Source organism: Gymnogyps californianus, chromosome 1 (assembly GCF_018139145.2).
Source record: "Gymnogyps californianus isolate 813 chromosome 1, ASM1813914v2, whole genome shotgun sequence".
Classification (NCBI taxonomy): domain Eukaryota; kingdom Metazoa; phylum Chordata; class Aves; order Accipitriformes; family Cathartidae; genus Gymnogyps; species Gymnogyps californianus.
In genome coordinates, this window is record NC_059471.1 from 99266456 (window position 1) to 99280052 (window position 13597).

At 40.0% G+C, this 13597-nt stretch overlaps 1 protein-coding gene across 1 annotated transcript in view; it reads left to right on the forward strand.

The window, feature by feature from the left end:
* The window catches only part of DSCAM (DS cell adhesion molecule), a 443556-nt gene that overhangs the window by 369970 nt on the left and 59989 nt on the right, over positions 1 to 13597 (forward strand). The window contains exon 22 of the mRNA XM_050891759.1: positions 9848 to 10001. Within this exon, the coding sequence (XP_050747716.1) occupies positions 9848 to 10001 (154 nt within the window). The remainder of the gene's footprint in view (positions 1 to 9847; positions 10002 to 13597) is intronic.

Genomic DNA, 13597 nt, shown 5'->3' on the forward strand with positions numbered 1-13597 from the left:
CGGGCGGGACACTTTCACTGATGCAGCGTGTTCCTGTCTAATCGGAGTGGACTGGCTTCTCCGCAGTTGACAATATTCTCCATTTTGCAGAGGTGTGTGTATCTGTTTAGCTCTATGTGTGTGTGCAATGTATGGTTTCTCCATCAGAAAAGCTGCATTACCTAAACTGTAATCATTACTGCTTTCTTCTGAAAAGCTGTCTGTGCTGCACGAAGTTATTGCTGGGTTCTCTTCGGCATGACGTTCAATAAACATGTTGTTAATACCAAACCAAACCCATAACTGTTCAGCACATTACAGGAGGGATTATGATTCTCAAATGTGAATCCCCTTGCCTTTGATTAAATGCTTCATATCCATCTTAGTTTTCTGAGTGCTCAGTAGTCATATCTCTCCCAGACTTTTAAAGCTCTTTCTGTTTGACACCAAATCTCTTACTGTACAGTATGAAGTGAATTTCCATGGAGCAGTGGTACCTCTCTGAAGCTGCTCCCTAAAGCCCCTGAACCAAACTGTGATCAACTCCACAGTAAAACTCTATTTGAGGAAAACTTCAGGTTGCATTTCACTTTCCAGCACGAGTACCCAAAGACTGGCAGATATGACAAGAAGCTTGCAAAGCATCCAGGTACAGATTTAAAAACCTACTTTTCTCATAAGAAGAACCAGTTTATTCTCTGGTCTTGAATCCTGGCAATCGTTTTGAAATGTTAGTTGATCAAACTGTTGCTAGTTGTGGGGTTCTGCTAAGAGATATGATTTCTTCCTTAAACCCACCTTGACTGAGGTCCCAAATGACCAGAAGCCTGAGGACTGGAAGGAGAATAAATTCCAGAGCAAGATGCTGTTGAACCAGATGAATGGAGCGAGCACGTTCCTGCAAAGATCCCAGGTGATGCTGTCATGATAAGAGTATTAGCTGATTAGCTGGATGACAAACCAGAACACATAGCAGACCCCAATGCTGAAACAGGGGTGATGAATAGGAATTATCTCATAGTGTAAACCCTACAGTCAGCCCCACGTGCCTGGCAGTGACCTGTGTCTGAAAGAATCTTTGAAAACTGTAATCTACAATTCTGGACTTCTCCAAAGGATTTAGAAAGATACAAAAGCTGAAAGCCCACCAAAGATTCGTCTTGGTCTGGAAATATTTCTGTGAAACAGTTGGGTTTGGAAGATGAGGGAGATGAACAGATACGAAGTAATGATGGAGAAGAAGGAAATGATCATATATTTGGCCAAAACCCAAGTCAATTTACTTGTAAACGTAATTGATATTGGAAACTGGCCAACATCTGGGACTGTTTGGGTCAGACAGTTACTGATCTTTTTGGTATACTTATTTTTCTGTGAGAAACATACTCTTAAGCCTGTTCAACTTCTATATTTGTTTCATTTTTTGCTTTTGGTTTAAACCCACTAAGAGGAAAAAAAAATTACATGGTTTAACGTGCTATCAAATTAAACAACAGGCGTATGATGTCTGCACAAGACACTGTTCCCATGTACATTCTGTCTGCTCAGTCCTGTGATAGGATAACGAGCAGCAGCAGCAGCAGCAGCAGTAGCAGCAGTAGTGACTAAACTATTCATCTGTTTCTCACATCTCTGTGCACCTTTTTCTGTCAATCTGTAGAGCACCATATTGAGGGAAAAACTATAGTCAGATTGCCCAGTAAGGGTGTATTACAGTGGGGTTTTTTTTTCCGTTCAGTAGAAAAAGTGGCACGAATCAGACTCTTTCTCCAGGTTTCCTTCCTCTCTTCCACAAATGCATAGACTGCAGCCTCCCAACTCTGGTTACATAGTTTTCAAAAGGTCCCAGTGGAAAACACTTAAGCCCAATATCTTGGTTTCTTATGAAGTCCTCTATGTTTGAGATACATTCCCTAACACAAACACATGCAGAATCTTCCAGAAAACATCTGGAGGATATTCTTTGCAATGTATTACTGATATCCTACCAAAAGCATACACAGGAGACTCTGGGGGTTGCCCTGTGAAAGAAGAGAGTCATCTCTGCTCTATGTGACTTGTGGACTCAAGGTGGGATTCAGCTCACCTGACTTCAGACATCTCGAAGTGAGATACCTATGCTGATTCTGGGGTCATCAAGGCTTTCCTTTCATTAAAGGAAAGAAGCTAGATGTCTGGAAAAAGCTGAATGAATCTTCTTCCAAAAGCTTCCCTTCTCTTTGTTTACTCTGGAGAAAGTATACATGGTTATCTTAAACCAGATGATACGCATCTTAAGCTACATGATATGAAAGTATATACAATTATCTTAAACTGGATCTTTAAAGAACCAGAATTAGCTGACACAAATTCCCAACATCCAGGTATTTTCCACACAGTTCTTTCAGGCAGACACATGTCTTGTCTTGATTTTGCATAGGATCTGTCCAAATTCTAACTCAATGTGAGGCAGCTTTGCATCATACTTTCTGACTCCCAGTTCCTCTCCAGTTTAAAGACTTGAATAAAAGGCACGGAAAATAGAGCAAAAGCAATTATAAGCCAGAAGTTATTTGTTGTTACACACCGTAGAGGCTTCAGTGATTAAAGGGATGCTGAAAGTCTCTTTAAAAGAGGGGAGAGGTAGCTGGCAGAAATGAGCTAAGTAGATAAAGTTACTGTTGAATGGAAGCTTATTTAGACTCAGCAGAATCTGTAAGGTTGAATTTAAAATATATGTTCATTGATTTGTGTACTACAAGCAGTATTCATCACTGTGTCTATACAGTACTTTTTACAGCATGAAGATATTTATGTTTATTAATTCTTGTTCTTTATATAGCATAGAACTAGTGTATAATTTGGGGGTTATTTTAAAAACTTATTTTGAATGGTATTTAAAATATGTCTTTTTTAATATACCACATGTACTGTTTACAGCTTTTTCATAGTTATTTCACAGCTTTGTTACCAGCTCCCAAACATAGTACATTCATTCTTTTAATCGCTTTGTCAACTTTATATATTTTGCCTATCTTACTTTTCTCATAGAGCAGATCTCAGGAGAGATGTGACAGAGTATAAATTAATTCTGATGATGTGCTGTTTTACATGATTTTTAAAAGGTCTCCTTGCAAAGCCCTACTAAAACAAATTTGATATTGATTTTTTCATGAAACTCTGGTCTTGTTCGACTACCAAGTCTCACATACAGGTATATCAATATAGTCTACAATAAGTCCTTGGTGTCAGTTGCAGTGTATTTCAGCAGGTTTGAATTCATCCCATTCCCTTCTGTATCACATAGGGGACAGAGCATTTGGGATCAGATGGTGTCATACAATTTGTGAGTTGACTGGAATGGTCTGCACAAACCTGGTGATTTCTTGGGGCCACCAAAGGAGGCAGCAGAACCCCTGGCAGTGCAGAAGGTGGTCTCCTGACCTTTCTGTGGTCACCAGCCCATGATACCACATGCTGCTTCCCTGATCATGACCATCAACCCCCAGAAGGCTGATGGACTCTCTGTGAGTTGCTGCAAAGGGGCAAGCAGGTGGCATACCTCGGTGGCTCCCAAGCAACAGACTTCTTGACTACATGGGCTACCTGGAAGTCCAGTCAGCGGGTTGTCTTCTGGGTGTAATTCCTGGAAATGAGTTTGCAAGATTTTCCTGCAGGTGGGAAGGCAGGGAGCTGCCTCTGTTGTTTCCAAAATTTCCGTCTTGCACTTTCTAACATTTCAGTTCCGCATTTAAGAAAAAAAAAAAAGACAGATAAAATTTTATATGGAAGCTGCATTCTGTTTTGTGCACAGCTTCTGTTTACAACAGTTATTTTCGATAATGCTGAGTGAAAAACAGATGCCATGTTTCAAAACATGAGCCAAAATAGCAAGACATGAACAGAAGCCGTTATATGACCAAAGTGGTATCCAGAGTCTTACTGAAAACTGTGGTCCAGGATTGGTGGTTATTTGCAGCTCGGACAGTCTGTCCATCTGTGAAAGGAAGCAAGGCAAAAGCCAGCAGTTCTGGAGAAAAGTACTAGTCCATGACCTCAGGCAGAGTTTCACATCTTTAGGGAGTTCACTGAGAGGGCACATCAGTGGTCTGTCTACTCTGTTCAGGGATGCAGAACTCGAAGTTCATTCTCTATAAATACAGTAATGTATTGATTTCATATTAACCCAATTTGCTTCCAGGTAGAAACAACTTGTCATAGCCCCCATTACTGGATAACTTGTCAGTCCAAGGGACTCTAAAACATCATTTCCAGGAGCAACAATAGAGTAGAGCAGGGTAGGCGATTCTGTGATGGTGTTGTGCAAAAAGGTGGAGATCGTTGTGTTTTGACCTTGTAGTCAAAACTTACTTTAATTACTGATGAGACTCAGTGTTCATTGTAGGCCTCATCTGTACTGCTGATTAAACCAGGGCCAAGGAGCAGCACCTGGCCCCAAGAGTATGTGATGTTGACTGACGTCTGTCTACACTGCTTAGCACTAGGCCCTCTAAAGCAGATTCGTTTTGAAGAGAGCTATTTAGAGTAGTACAAAACTGAGCTGGAGATCAAGTTAAAAAGCAGTGTGGATCATCGGGGTAGAGTGCTCAACACATTCCCTGGCTGTCTCCCATTTAGCAATGGAGATAAGCCCAGAGGATGCATGTTTATTGAGAGTAACCTAGCTAGGCAAACATGGTTTCACTGAGACAGCTCAGGCTATACATAAGACTGATTGCTGTTCTGTGGGACGCTATGAAACCAGTGGTTCGTTGCTGTGGGCAGGAGTGAGCAGCACAGGTGTCTCTCCTGAGTCCACTTTTGTTCAGTGGTTCCATTAGTGACCTATAACGGTGACTGGATAATGAAATAGCGAGAGTACCTATTAAATTTGCAGGAGATAGAAGGCTGGGAGGGATTGCAAGTACACTGGAGACAAAACTAGAATTCAGACAGATCTTGATGAACTGGGAAATTGGTCTGGAAAATGTTAGATAAAATTTAGTATGGGTAAGTGCAAGAAAATGGGTACTATGAATAACCAACTACAAAAGTACTGGGTAGAGAGCAATTGGCTAGATACTTCAGAAGAGGATTTTGAGGTTATTGTACATCCCACGATGAATATTAGCTACCTTTATAATCCTGTGGTGAAAAGCCAAATGCCATACCCTGGGATTGTTGAATACAGGTTTGGAAACTATTCGAGAAGGCTGTGGACCAACATTAGAGAGTCTGAAGGATAACGGCAGATATTATTAGAGAAACTGTTAGAGAAAATGTGATTTCTGGGCAACATTGAAAGCATCGGGGTTATTAAATTGTAAAAAGATAAGGGTACTGGTGGGGAAAGGAATGATAAAACTTCATGTAGATTAAAGACTCGCGCAAAGATGAAGGTAATAATCTATTCTCCATGTTCCTAATAGACTGGAAAAGAAGATATGAGCTTAAATTGCAGCAGAAAACTCAAGCTAGATTTCAAGAAAGCTTTCTAATAGTAAGATTAGTTAAGCAATGGAATAGGTCTTGCAGCCTAGGGAGCTGCAAAATCACCATTTATTGTAAGTCTTCAAAATCAGGTTGGACAAACATATGTCTGAGATAATTGTGCAGATACAGTTGAACATGGTTTAAAGAAGAAGGATAGATTTGGGTGAACTCTCAGGGTCCTTCCAGCCCTGTTCTCAGATGATGCTATGGCCACATTTTATACCTAAATTTATAGTGAAAACACACATATATATACTACACTCTAGGTACTATATATATGTATTTTTAATTTTCAAGATGAGGCAGCCAATATACAGGTAGCCAGCTTGTATACACTCTTACTTCACAACACACACCACAAACCTGGGGTGTTTCTTGCTTTTCACTCTTGTCCTTAAAGTCTGCATATGGCTTTCTCAGTTCACCTCCAAGTTTTCTCACAACTTGCAGAGAATGAGGAGATAGAGATCTTCAGTGCACCTATCTTACATCAGAAGTTGGGTAGATGCAGTTGTAGGTAAGGTGCAGGCTTGCTTTGACCGAATAATCTTCCAGTCCATGGTAAATGCTACCTGTTACCTTACCTCCCTGCTTGGGAAACTCCCTGATTGCTTGGAAAATTGTTACAAACATATTTTTCTTCTAAAGCGCCCTTTTGAAGTTTTCCCAGACTGGGTTAAAAACCACAACAAACAAACAGACCAAAAAAACCAGCCAGAGGGTTCAGAGTTTATGTACATTGCCTATCTAATTGCTTTCTAAAAAAGTCAGAAACACCAGGAGATGGCATACTGTTTCAAAGTGTACAAAGCAAAGTACACCAGTAGAGCTGAAGTTGCATCAGAGGAAAATGATGCTCCTTGCAGTGGCTGTTCCTCAGCATCTCTTGCTGTTGCCTGGTTTCAGAAGTAGATTGACTTCACCCTGATAAACAGCTTTGATTTCATTTTATTCTTCACAGCCCTTGCTGGCTTTTTAGAGACTCAGCCCTGTCTGTGCTTCTTAGACAGTGAGCTAAAGGCAGAAGAAAAATTAACCCATCATCTCTGAGCTGAATAAAAAAGCAGTTAGAAAGAAAAAATCCCTTAGGCAAGCATGTTACTGCTTTGGGGATAAAACAGCAGTATATGTTTCATATTGGCACATGCAAAGACCAATATGTGACAAGGTGACATTCCTTTAAAGTATTTCTTATTTCAATTGTTTAATCTTCTCTTTGCTGACAAAGCTCCCTTTTTTCTTCTTGTGTAATGAAAGGATCTGGGATGTTAGTCTAATTGAAATGACAGGCAAAATTTAAAAGTAAAATCAATTCTTTGTCACTGGAGCATCCCCAAGTGTTTAAAAGGGAATGTTAACTGAGGAAACAGAAGGTGTATGTTAACCAGTTAGAAAACAAAATCTTTTGCTATAGTGGTTTCTTTTGAGAAAATAAGAATCACTAATTTAGGGAAGATACATTTACCAGATTCAATTAATAAAGTAATTCAATGAATAGTTGAATTTATATTTGGAATAGCTACAGTTGCAAATGTGTGAATGATGCTGATTCTCTGTGGGAGAAAGAAAGGAACTGAAGACAGGCATTTTCAATGGCATTAGAGAGCTAATTCTGTGATTCTTCCATCTTTGGAGCTCCAGGGAGAGCGAGCTCCTCTGTTTTGAGACAATTTTGCCTGCTCTTCTAGCTGACCACATTGCAACCACAGGAATTTTTGAGGATTGGTTGTTTTTTCAGTTTTGTCTTTAACTTCAGTCCTCAGAGCAGGAGCACTTAGTGCCAGTGCTGTAGCTCCAACGCTGAGGTTTTCGTTTGCTGCTTAGTGGCTCACCTTATCCCAAACACAAAATCTCAAACCAGATTTCTCTGACCTGTGTTTAGCAATCGTATACAGGATGTATATCTGTCTGACTGTCCCAGCCTCTGCCATTGCAGAGGGGAGCAGAGCAGTGAGGCATTTCAAGCAGGAGATCTGCAGTATTAGGAGTAGCTTCCAAAGGCAGCCATATGTCCCTTTCATAAACCATGGGAGTCATGGAAAAAACAGTGTTTATTTAACCAGAGTGATGCTTGCTGGAATGAAAGTTCAGCAATAAGGAAGTCTGTAATGGTTAGCTGTTCCTAAATGCTATATCCACGTCCCATGTTAATAGGTGGTTTAGAAGTAGCTTGTGCTAGATAGCTGCATTAATGAGTGGAGCCTAAGTGCCAGAGACAGCCTAGCCTGTTTGACTTTCAAATTAACCCTAGGAAATGCTGCCTCATGAATATTAAAATTCAGCCTCCTGTGCCATGATCAATACATTAATTTTTATGTATGACCTCACAAAGATCCAGCATGTCAAGCCACGGGCATTTGTCCAATATTCTTGTGTAAATGTCAAGACAGATGGTTCTCAAAACCTGCTGCAATACTTCACATAATAATAGAAGTGCCTGCCTGCACTGACCTCTTCATATCAGAAGTGGAAACCCAGGCAAATGCTTGCTAAATGGGACAAACTGACTTGGCATTTTGACAGGAGCAATGAGATTGGCTACAAAGTACAGCAAGATCCCTGTTTGGGCTTGTGTTGAGCCTAGATAACTGTTAGCTGGAGCAAACCAGTCTCCCCAGAAAAGTTAGTCTCCATGGAGGAAACAGGATGTATTCTTGTAGAAGCAAATAGAGGCACACATTTGTATAAAAGCCAGGGAGTTAAGTATTTTAGTTAACAAGCATATTAAATTCAGATGTCTTCAGCACAGATAACTATACCTGGGCTAGTTATATGGACACTTCTACAGTTGGTGGGGAAACATAGATATGTCAAGGGCATGATTCATCCCACTGCAATGTATGTGTCTCAAATAGGCCAGAAGAACCTTGCCTTAGAAGTTACCTCTTCTTTGCATGGTCTCTGAAGGGAGTCAAAGTGACTGGCTTAGACACAGATGTCTTCACTCTAGATTTCGAAAGTGAGATGAGATTAACTCCCCTCTTCCCCTGGCTATAGGAGATGCCAGCTCAAGAATAGAGAAATGCAGTGACCCATTCAGTAGCTGAAACTGGCTACCAGTTCACACTGGAGAGGTGTTTAATGATATCTCAAAAACATCCTTTATTTATTTGGAATTCACTTTGAAGGACTACATATTCCAATGAGTTCAGGTCAACCTGCCTTTTGAAATGCTAATCAGATTAAATTGGCCTTTACCACCAGTAGATATTTGTATATCAAAGAGATTCCTTGCACACTTTCTGTCAGTCTGAATGAAGTTTAGATTACACTGATGCATTATTTTTACTGCTGATTCCTAGTAAAATCTTCTTTTCTACGTCATTAACGTTCTAATTATTTTTAGCCTAGTGTTAGTTAGCCATTACCATGCTCAGTATTGCACAGGGAAGTGAGTATTATTCATTCTAATGGTTCATTACCCCTCTATTTTTACATACTAGAATCACAAAGCCCATGTCAGAAATAAAACTGGCTATATTGAGCATTGTAATACTGCTCAGGGCTGACGTTTCCCTTCTCCTCCACCAAGGAATCGAGCTTCCTGTGGAGGATGTGCTGAGGTGCACAAAGCCCACATCCCCTGGCGGAATCTATATATTCCTCCCCACCTTTCCTTGCACAGGTCGCTTCAAGCAGACTGTAGAACATCTCACCGATAAGCAAGTACTGCATAGCAGCTGGTCGCCTTCGCTGCAGCTCACGGCCGATGCACTTGAGTGACAGTGCAAGAACAGACTGAACTGGCATTTCTTCCAGCCCTTGTCCTTCCCTGCTAATGCAGCTAAATAGCTGAGATGACCTTCTGCTGGGAATCTTTGAATGGAAGCAATTTTGTGATTAAACAAAACTAGACTCAGGGGAAGTTTGAACAGTCTATTACAGAATAGAGTTTTATTTCTTGATTCACTCCATTACTGAAGGAATAAGCCACCAAACCGAGGGATAAGGAACACCAGCACAATGGTTCTAGGTGACCAAAGACATATCTTGAGTAGTAAACTCCAGAGTTCACAGCAGATGCAGAACTGGATCCTCTGTTGAGAAAGTTTTGTGTAAAACGAAATTGGTTTGTCAGAACTATTGATGGTAAAAATTTGTCAAATATGTTCACTTAAATTGTTTATTCAACCCTGTAAAAATAAACAGACAAATGAAAGTCCTAATCTGAATAAAAACAATTTGTAAACGAGATATAGGCCCAAATTCACTGAATATAAATTGATTGCAACAAGTTATTGTGTCTGCTCTGTTTATTGCCATCTGCCATCTGTTTGGAGCAATTGATACTCATTCAAAGTACTCTGAAGTAACAGGCTTTGTAGCACTCAGCTTAGCAGACTTTCTCCAAATACTGTTTATTTTAGTCTGGAAACATTTGTCTCTCCCACCACAGGTAATCAGCGAGTTTGAAGCCTCTCCCGACTCATTTTCCTACAGAATCCCCAACCTGAGCCGGAATCGCCAGTACAGCGTCTGGGTGGTAGCAGTGACTGCTGCGGGAAGAGGCAACAGCAGCGAGATTATCACTGTGGAACCGCTAGCTAAAGGTATGGTGACAGCGCTTTTTAAAGCTATCCAGAACTTTACAATGCTAATTACTTTTATAATTGGCACGTGGCTTCTTTATGCCTCATTGCTTACTGAGAGTGGGATTTGTCAGGAGTAACTTCAGTTCTCTCCAAAAGTTAGGTGACAACTCTCAGCTAATTGCCCAAGATTTTGCTGTAGTCAGCAGAGAGAGAATGATGTGCTCCTCTAGGGGGTAATTCATCCCACCTACCTTAGAAAGAAATAAATTGCTTTTTGGAGCAATTTTTATCTTCTTTTGTTGGGTACAGAGGGTTTGCAGATGATCCCCTTCCCCTTCTGAATGTGTGTCTCTTTTTCTTCTTGCCATACATGTTAACTTCTTTATCATTCCTGTCCTTACTAATATCTCTTGTGTATTCCACAAGTACTATCTTCTGTATAAAATGGTCTGATTAACATATCTAAACTCTGAACAATTGTTCTCAACTTCCATTAGCTTTGAAGTTTGCTGGTTCTATTTCAGATATGAAGAAGGGATAATGTGTCTCAAATCTTGCATATTTTTTTCCCAGCTGTATTACTTGTTCTAGTAAAAGGTATTACTTGGGCCCATGAATTCTGTCTTACCTGTACTGTGAGACGTGATGCTTACAACACTATAGCACCTTAGCTTGGAAACAGACACCTAACATTTTAGACAGCAAAGTGAGAACAGTCCCATCAGTACTCAAGCTCTACATGGGGTCTTCAGACTGATTTTTTTTTCCCCCCACTCAAATTGGTAACATCACAGCATGTGCCAGTATGAACAGTGTATTGCACAGGTCCCTAGAGTTGCAAAGTTAGATGCATTTAATTGACTTTACAGTTTTACAAGCCTGCTAATTCTTCAGTCATGGCTAATGATGTAGTAATGTAAAATAAAGTGTCTAGTGCTTTATGATGACAGATACTTTCTAAAAAAGCTTTGCAGAACTTCAGCCAAATGCCACCAACATGAAAGCACTTTCTGCATGGAAGAGCATATACCATCACCATAGGGAAGTTTGCTGTTCCTACCTGTCTAGGTGGTAGATAACCAGTTTGATGATGGTAGATTAACTATCAATCAATCAGAGCTATTGTCATGGATGGCAGTGATGGTGTTTGGAGGGTAGTATTTCAACACATGACATGGCTTCCCAATGCATAGAAGTTGCCAACAGGGTTCCTCAGGCTTGTGATGGGAACTTTCATGTCTTTTCTTTGCTCCTTCTCTAGGCTAAAGTTTTTATTATATGAGATGGATATTTTTCAATATTGCTGTGAGAAGCCTGTAGTAACTACTATGTTACTACTGTTGATCACAATGGAAGATTTATCAGTGTAAATACGGGAAGGGTCTAGCAAGGTAAAGAGGCCTAAGTCAGAATAAGCAGGGAAATGCCTGCTCCCCATACCATTGCTTACAGTTTTTTTCTGTCAACTGAGAAGAGTCACCTTCACTTTCTGCTTCTTTCTGGCATTTTTTGTACAGTCTTTCAGAAGATCCTTTCTCTTAGTAGCTACACTGTGTTAGTGGAGTGGCCTGAAGGATGTCTGAAAGGCTATGAAAAGTCTGAAGGATCTGAAAAATCTGGAGCTTTCCACTGTTGAATTTCTTGTTGGATAACTGCATACTGCATTATGAACATCGGTGAGACCAAAGTTTAGATCTTGAAAGGTGGATGAGGAGTGTAAAGGACATCTGTGAAGGAAGATCATGAAAAAACATCTCAGGGAAACAAGGCAAAGGTTTCAGTGTACTTATGCTTTTAGGCCAGCTGTTACCTGTGTGTAATGACTGTGTGGTGATGAAAAGAAAAAAAGGAAACAAAAATAGCCATAAAAACTGATGCTTGAATAACGGCAAAACTAATTAGACAACAACATGGTGCAATACTAATAGACTGAGGATACAGGCAAACCCAGGAATGTGCAGAGACCTCTGCACATAATGCACTAGAAGTTCTCTTTCTCCATGTCCTATGCATTCAAAAAAGAGGGAAGTGTTCAGACAAGATGAATGCAGAGTTTGCAGGTATCAAGATTAATAACCTCTAGTTACGATGAAATGTAGTGCGCGATAGCTCTTGGTTTGCCAAAAATTGAGAAGTTACAAATTGACCCACATGTACTTAAACTGAACAAGCTTACCACAAAGTGGCATTAATTCTGCTCCTCCAAAGCTTATTTAACATGATGCATGATGACAAATAGGTGAACTTGAAAATAGCTTGTATGAAAAGACAAGGGGACTTTAAGGAAAAGTAATTAATTACTTCAACACAGACAAGTCAGTGTGAACAAGACTTTATTTTGAAGGATGGTAGAATGCATCCAGTCAATGTTAGAGTTAGTAGTGATACTCCAATATAAAGTCTGTATTAGATGATGCTCAGGACAAGCATCTCTTACATGCACTTAGCACTAAAAAAGTGATGAATAATCCATTCATGGAGGTTGTGATGGACAGTAGGAATACTGATAGATAGCAATTTTATGAACTTTGGATGTAGCCAGGTTAGAAATTATTGTATCATGTACAAGATTTCCTGTATGAATGCATCACTGGGCCTTTTAGAGAGCTGAGAGAAAGTGGTGATCAGTGATAAGGGCAGTGGACGCACAACAAAGAAGGATAGGCACAGCTAATAGCCTTGAAGACCTTTCTCGCCCCCCAGTATGTCTGAAGCAAGTAACACATCACAGGGTTACAAGCAGTTATAGCCTGATTTTGCCACAAGTCCCCAGTACAAGAACATCCTACAGGCCATTATTGTGAAGTTTGTTTCCTTTTTTTCTCCACTTATTTCACAGTAACTGTCCAAGTAATGATAGCATCATAACAGTTAATGAGAGTTAACTTTGAATTGAATTATGTCAGCTTAATTATAACCCCGTTAAGAACCCCTCTGAGAACAATGAGAATGTCTAGATAAGGGTCTGATGTGAAATGGATAGTCCAATTTAAATGAAAGCTTAATTCAAGTTAACATTTCTTTCTTTAGTATCTCCGTTTCTCAGAACAGATTGTTATTCTGTAATTATTCAGATGTAATTAACTGACAAAAATAAGCAAAAAAACCTCAACAAACAGAAAATAATCACGGCAATGAAAGTTCAGTCTCCACGTAAGCAGGCTATGCCCCCACCCCTCAAATTACGCTTCATTGCTGACTTGAAAGTTGTGGGTTTAGCCTATCAAATATATCTAAAAGACAGAAAACCTTGCATGCACCTTGTTCCTCTTATTTCCTGACCATGACTGATGGAGAATGGCATTTGCCAGCAGCATGGTAACAGATCTAGACCTATGGCAACCTGATCCTCTGGGCAGAACTCTCTGACTTTAATGTTGAGTTTCCCCTGTTCTTGTAGACTACCTGAGCGTTAATGTTGAACAGATTTGCCTCCTAGTCTATGTTGCTTTGTGTTTAATGTTTTTAAACAACATGTGGGGCTCACATGATAGTACACACACCCCATTGGTCTGTTTCTTTAATGGTTCATCATCCTGGAATACACAGGATATTATTCTGTGAGAAAGTAAATGAAAGAAACTCCTGACCCAGGGTATTCACTGATGGCTCTT